The 7,529-nt window shown below is 34.6% G+C and overlaps 1 gene segment (V, D, J or C); it reads right to left on the bottom strand.

Annotated features, from left to right (window-relative positions):
• Nucleotides 1–259: 259 nt before the first annotated feature.
• On the bottom strand, nt 260–1,295 carry LOC116421805. The segment is given in 2 exon segments: nt 260–885; nt 1,124–1,295. Coding segments are annotated over 2 exon segments (441 nt in total).
• Between the last annotated feature and the right edge of the window lie 6,234 nt (nt 1,296–7,529).

The raw sequence follows: 7,529 nt of genomic DNA, 5'->3' as shown, positions 1-7,529 counted from the left end.
TGTTCAGCCATTCCCCAATTGATGGGCATCCACTCCTTTTCCAATTCTTTGCTACCACAAAAAGAGCTGCTACAAATATTTTTGTACTTGTGGGTCTTTTTCCTTCCTTTATGATTTCCTTGGGATACAAACCCAGTAGTGATACTTTTGAGTCAAAGGATATACACAATTCTATAGCTTTTTGGGCATAGTTCCCAACTGCTCTCCAAAATGGTTGGATCAGTTCACAACTGCATCAGTTTTTCCACATCCCTTCCAACACTGGTCATTATCTTTTCCTGCATGACAATGAATTTAGAAGTGATTAGCTTATCCCAGGAGCCTATCCTCATCTAGTTCCACAGTGCCGAAACCAGGCCGGGTAGTAGATTGTTGTTGTTCTTGTTTGTCCTTCATTATGGAAAAGGAGCAGGGAAACAGGAAAGGTGATATTGCTTTTCTCACTTTCATAGAGTAGGAAGGCAATGATACTGTAAAGGGCTGAGAGTTCTGGCACTCACTGTAAAAACTATGCAAAGAGTAAAAGGAAGAGAGGAGGAGGTTGCTGGAGCCTCAGCTGCAGAGTTTGTGTAGAAGTTGTGGGCACCTGTGGAACACTGTGCCTCGAAGCACAGAGATATGTGGCTGAATCTTGGGGCTGGGAGGCTTTGATGTGCAGAAAACTGTGCTTCCTTTGTTCATCAAACTGGGCAATAAATTTCCCCTGACTCTTTATTTCCTTGCTTTTAACAAGGATCATCAACAAAACTGGTTGTTTTCCAGGTTCTTGTCTATACCAAAGTAAGGAGGTCAAAGTGCTGGAAGAATTGCAGCTTATGGTGAAGTTCTTTCCCTCTTGGATACTCATGGACTGAGGATTCTGCTCCGGCTGTTGGCCAATCACCCCTATTCAAAAAGACCACAAGGAACATGAGATTCACAGTAGCTCCCAGCTCTCACAACAGGGACATATTTTACCCATTTTTGTCCTCTCCTGTGTGCTGAGACTCCCCTCTCTTCATCATGCCCCAGAAAACTTTTCATGCAAGCAAAGCCCTTAATTAAAAACATTGTAAAACCAACCACCCTGCTCCCTCTATGAGATGGATAATTCCCAGTGACTGAATCAGGAGCTCCTACTCACAGGTCACTTGCATCCACAGGATCCCTAACAGAGTAAGCAGAATCTTTGTCCCTTTTTCCTTCATTTTAAACAGCCAAACTTTCTGAAAATCCCAAATGAGCTTCCTCTGAAGGGGCTGTTTGCTAAGATGGAGATCAGCCTCATGACCTCAGCCAATCAGATACCACATTTGCTTTTTTATCAGAACTCTATTTTAAAAGTGCTTATTTTGTTGTTGGAAACACTGACGCCCTGTGGCCAGATGTGAAACTATTGAAGACAGGATTATTATTCCCTAATCATCTTCTAAACTCATTCTGTTTTTCCTTAATGCATTTTTTTGTGATTACTAAAGTATAAAGAATGTAATGGCATAGTTTTAGAACAAGAAAGGACTAACAGACCCATCTATTGTGATTCCTTTACAGAGGAATAAACAGAAATTCATTGAGATTAAAAAGTCATACAAAAAGTGACAGAGGATTTTAATCTAGGTCCTCTGACTCCATTATAAATATGTCTAATATTATCTATAACCATTCTACTAAAATAGGTGAGTGTCATAGTGGATAGGTTAAAAGCTAGAGGAGTCAAGAAGATATGAGTTCAAATGCAGTCTCATACACTTATAATCTGTATAATTCTTAGCAAATCACTTAATCTCTTTTCTGCTTTAGTTTTCTTATGGCTGTGAGGATAAATTGAGATGTTTGTAAAGTTCCTTGCAAAGCTTAAAGTGCTATATAAATAGGAGGTATTATTATACAAGGTTTTAAAGTGCCTTCATATATCACTAACTTCAAGGACCTTTGTTTTTGTCCTTATGCTCCTTGATTTTTCTAAGGCACTGGACTCTATATTTCCTTTTTTCAATCTCCTTCTATCTCTCTCACCCTGCTTTCTTGGGCTATCTTGCTGGCTTTGAATTATCAAGCAACCTCTAAAAGTTTGTCCTGAGGTCTTTTCTATTTCTTTTCTATACTTTCTTATAAATTTCACCATTTATTCCAGGGTGAATTACAAGTTCCTTTGCGGAACATTTACACTTGAACATCCACTCACACTTCAGATTCAACATGTCTTAAACTGAATTCATTGTCTTCCTACCAAAACTGGTCCTTCATATTTTCTTTAATTCTTTCAGTGTCAGTACCCATCTCCTAATCTAATACTTCAGATCCCAGATTCTTAAACTTTTAGTTGCAACTCCATATGGGATCTCATACTCATAGCTGAATGTGTGGGTCATGAAATTAGGATTTATTGTCAGTAACATTTGATTTGCATGCCTATTTTATAAATCAACACATGTAAAAATTTCTTGGGTGAAAAGGAATCACGAATAAAAAAAGTTTACAAAACTTTGCTCTAGACTAATTTATACTCCCTATTCCATATATCTAATTATTTTTTCTTAACAAATGGAGAAATTAAAGTGAACTAAGTTGCTATGTTTACATTATGTTCAGAAGACAGCAATGCAAATAAAGATAAACACTAATGTTTATATAAAATAAAGGAACAGTATTTCAGGAACAGAAGGTAATTATTTACACTTAATTATGGCATTCAGCATTGAATTTCATTATTGAATAGTTTATCAATAGTGCAAAAAGATAGCACAGAATTATAGGTACTATTGACTTGAATGAAACTGTAATTTATTAAGTGCATACTAAATTCAATAATTATACTTTGCTAGTTGCTAGGGCTATCAAAATTAAAAATAAAACGATTACTATCCTCAAGGAGCTAGAAATCTAATAGAGATGATTTGATACATTAATATGAAATAGCTACACTAATAATAATGTCAGGTACACTCCACTTTGTATATGCTGCCCTGCCTTTTGTCTCATGTAGTCTTCGTTTATAATTCCTTGAAATTTATAGCTCTGGAAAATTGATAAAGACCATTATGATTCAAATGTCTCTACTTTGACTATGCCTTTAAACCCAAATCAGTTTGGCTTTCATTGATTGATCAATAATAGGTTCCAGAACAAGCCTCACTTCCCAGAACAGAAACAATTGCTAGTTAAACTTATTCTGTGTCATCAAAATCCAAACAATTAGCAAGTGAGGATCTTCCCAGAGCAATTCTTTTTTGAAGGTAAAACAGGCCATCTTTTGTCTCAATTCTTACCTAGCCTTTAATTAACTGAATTGACATTACCTCAGACAAACAGACTTTAACTTAAAAAGACCAAGATCACCAACTGCATCCAGGGCCATTGCCATTTTTTTTGACCTATCACTGGATTCTGATAACCTTGGAGGAGATAGTGAAAGTGATGACTGCTCTATTCTACCTCATTTAAATCCAATTCAATTGCAAGTCAAGATATCACCCTCCAGACGTCCCTGGTCCTCTTCAAGGCTGAAGGACAAAAAATAACAACACTCTGCTGCCTTGCCTAGTTTCAATACTATGGAACAAGATAAGGATAAGCTCCCAGGATAAACTCATCACTTTTAAATTCACTATCATGCAGGGGATGTGTTGGGTTTTTTAGAATTAATTATATCTCCAGAGTTTAGCATAGTTTTTGGTACATCATAGCTGTTTAGCAAATGTTTATTAACATCTTACTCATCTCCTGAGGAACCCATATGTAGATTAAGAAGCAAAAATTAGAACTGAATGTGAAAAAACCAATTGGTTTAGTATGAAAAGGCTGTATATTTTCATCTTACATACAGATTATATCTTGCAAAATGCTAGCCTGGAGAAATATCAACAATCTTAGATATGCAGACAATATCACTCGGATGGCAGAAAATAGAAAAAAATTAAGAATCTTCTTAATGAAGATGAAAGAGAAAAGTATAAATAATGGTTTGAAATTAATATTTACTAAAAACTTAGGGCAACTGGTCCCATGACTTCTTGGCAAATAGAGGAAGAAGAAATGGAAGCAATTTTATATTTTTGAGCTCAAAAATCACTGCAAATGGTGACTGCAATCATGAAATTAAAAGACATTTGTTTCTTAAAAGGAAAACTATGGTAGACCTAGAGAGCACAGTAATAAACAGATATTACCTTGTCACCAAAAGTCCATATAGTCAAAGCTATTGGATATTAAATGTTACTAAATAGGAGTTTAAATTAGAATAATGGCTGGAGTCACAAGAATGACAGTTATAGTAAAAACAACTTTCTTGAATTGTGTTATGTTTAGTCATAGTCAGTAGCACCAAGATAGATACCCTAGGAAATGTCAGCTTCTAGGGAATATTCAAGTATCACCCATTGGATTTAGATAGAGGATTCAGAGAGAATAATACACACATACATACATAAGTAAAAAACATAAGTATATAACTACTTCCTACCTAAATATTTATTTTCATTTGCCTTGTTGTTTTCTAAACCTAATAGTGGAGCAGTTTCACTCAATTTACTTTCTCTGTTTATTTGCAACAAGAATGGCTGGTCCCTGTTATGCAAATCCCAACTGGATTTGAGACCTAGAGACCTGGTCTCCAGGAAGTTATATAGATTAATATAGTTAAAGCCTCGGTACTTATCTGCTGATTGTTGATAGTTATGCTTGTTGGGTTTAGACAGGGGTTGCTCCAGTAGCTAAAACCCAAATTAGATCTTTATGTTCACCATGTCTTTTCATATAATGCCTTCCTCAAATTCCATGTGTTTAGATAATATACAAAGTAGATGTCCAGGGTAAATGATCAAAGGAAATTTGAAGAAGGAAAAGTCAAATCATTTAACCTCTCTGAGCTTTCATTTCTCCATCAACAAAATAGGGAGAATAATAACACTCAGGGATGTTGTAAGAATCAAATTATAAAATGGTTATAAAATGTTTTGGAAAATAATGTGGTACTTGAGAAATATAAATCATACTCATGTGTTTGCATATGTGTATTTAGACATAATTTATATCAGAAGGAATAGAAAGTATTGCCTCATCTAAAATTTAATAAGCAGGAATAAACGAAATTGGAACTATTATGGGTTATCATCTCTACTCTCTCAGCACCTTTTTCCCTCAGCATTTTGAAGTATATGATATAAAGGAAAGGGAAAGAGGCAATGTAAGTGGAAGCTGAAGAATTACTTTTGAATGTTATGGGGAAATCACTTTCTACCTCTGCTTAAATGTGTTTTTAAAAATGTTTTTTTCAGGCTTAAATTTGGAACTAGAAAAGGAAGATGACATCCACTTTATAAAATCAGGTGGGAAAATCTCAGAAGAGTTGCAAATCTGGTAATGGTAAATTTAAACAATGTATTAAAAATTTGAGACAGATGATTATCTTATATGACTACATGAATGAGGTCAGTTTTCATATACCTAATCCATCCGAAAAAAGAGAGAAAGAGATAGAAAGATAATTAGAAAGACAAGAAGGAAGGAAGGAAGCAAGCAAGCAAGAAAGGAAGGAAGGAGGGAGGGATGGAAGAAAGGAAAGAAGGAAGGAAGGAAGGAAGGAAGGAAGGAAGGAAGGAAGGAAGGAAGGAAGGAAGGAAGGAAGGAAGGAAGGAAGGAAAGGAGAAAGAAGAAAAGACATCTAAAAAATTACAGCACACCAAATAATGACTGAGAAATCCAATGAAAAGCTACAGGGAATCCCTTCCATAACATCAGAACTATGCAAAAAGTCATCTAAGAATCTATGGGCAAAAGACAAGGGCCATTGCTAAACCTGGCTTCTACCAGCTCAGAACTTCACAAAGCCAGTGCAATGTAGACAAAAAAAAGATGAATGGCTTCCAGTATTACAAGAGATTAACCGGAGATACTTTTAGCTAGTAAGATTCTTTATCTTAAGGCAGCAAAGCCCTAGGATGATCAGAAACTCATAGTGGAGACATTAGAAACAACTAGGAACAACAATGCTCAGACCGCAATACCCTAGGCTTAAGGTCATTAGTATTCTGTACTGATATGGTATAGAGAACCTGAAAGATTCAGAGCTTTAAAATTGCAACACATCCGGGGGATCTAAAGCTAGGATTTTAAGGAGTCAAAGATTAGCACAGGAACTCAAGTTGAGATAAATCACTCAATCCAAATATAATGCAGAAAGAAAAGCCTACATCTGGCACAAGGCCACAATTTAAGAATTAATATGAGAAAGATGAGTGAATGCAAAAAAGATACAGATGCTGATAAAATTATAATAGATGCAGAGATTTAAAAAAAAATCCAAATGAAAGAAAGAATAATTTCAAAGCAACTGCAAGCAGACACTTTTAAAAAAATCAAATTTCCACAAGGAAAGTATGAACACTTAGAAAAAGAGAAGAATAAGACAAAAATGGCATAAAAGGAAAAATTTAGGAGGAAAACATTAGAATAAATGTTGTTGTTTAGTTGTTTCAGTCATGTCCAATTCTTCGTAACCCCATTTTTTTTTCTTTAGCAAAAATGCTGGGATGATTTGCCATTTCCTCCTCCAGCTCATATTATAGATAAGGAAACTGGGACACAAAAAAGGGTCAAGTGATTTGCGCAGTCACACAGTTTATAATTGACTGAGGTCAGATTTGAACTCAGGAAGATGAATTTTTCTGAGATCAGGCCTGGTGCTCTACCTATTCTGCCACCTTATTACCCTTTGAGAACAAATAAGCTAGAACAAAGAATGTTAAACCTTACTCAAGTAATCAACTCCCTAACAGAGTAATCAAATAAAAAGCAGTAACTCCATTAGACAATAAGAAATATTAAACATAAACAAAAGATTTTAAAAGTATAAGAAAATATATCTGCTATTTAAAACAACTAATCTAGGAAACAGAACATGGAAAAGTAATTCAAGAATCAATAAGTTCTCTGAAAATTATAATTTAAAGAAAAAATCCCAATACTATATTTTGAGAAATCATAAATTTAAAAAAATACTGCTAAGATCTGTCAGAACTAGAGGGCAAAGGAAAAATAGAGAAAAATTCACTAACCATTTCCTTAAAGAAATGCCAAAAAGAAAAGTCCCATCAATGTTATAATCAAAATCTATAGCTTGCAGATCAAAGAAAAAAATGCTACAAGCATTAAAAGGAAAGAATTCAAATACCAAGGAACCATAGTCAAAATTACACAAGTTGTTACCATTTCTAGTTTAAATGAGAGAGCTCATTTAAACAAAAAGCAAACATCATAGTCTTTTAAGCAAAAATAACTTACCCTACAAAGCTAACTATTTCTTTGGGATTTTTTTTTTCTTTTAATGGATTAGCATTCCTAATGAAAAGACCAGAGCTGAGTAAAAATTATGAAATGCAAACACAAAACTTTTTTAATATAGGTTTTTATTTACAAGATATATGCATGGGTAATTTTTCAGCATTGATAATTGCAAAAACCTTTTGTTCCAACTTTTCTCCTCCTTCATCCCACTCGCTCCCCTAGATGGCAGGTTGACCAATACATGTAAAATATGTTAAAGTTAAATA

The sequence above is a fragment of the Sarcophilus harrisii genome, chromosome 2 (genome assembly GCF_902635505.1).
Source record: "Sarcophilus harrisii chromosome 2, mSarHar1.11, whole genome shotgun sequence".
Lineage (NCBI taxonomy): Eukaryota > Metazoa > Chordata > Mammalia > Dasyuromorphia > Dasyuridae > Sarcophilus > Sarcophilus harrisii.
The sequence above is the reverse complement of the archived record's forward strand: the minus strand, read 5'-3'. Positions and strand labels throughout refer to the sequence as shown.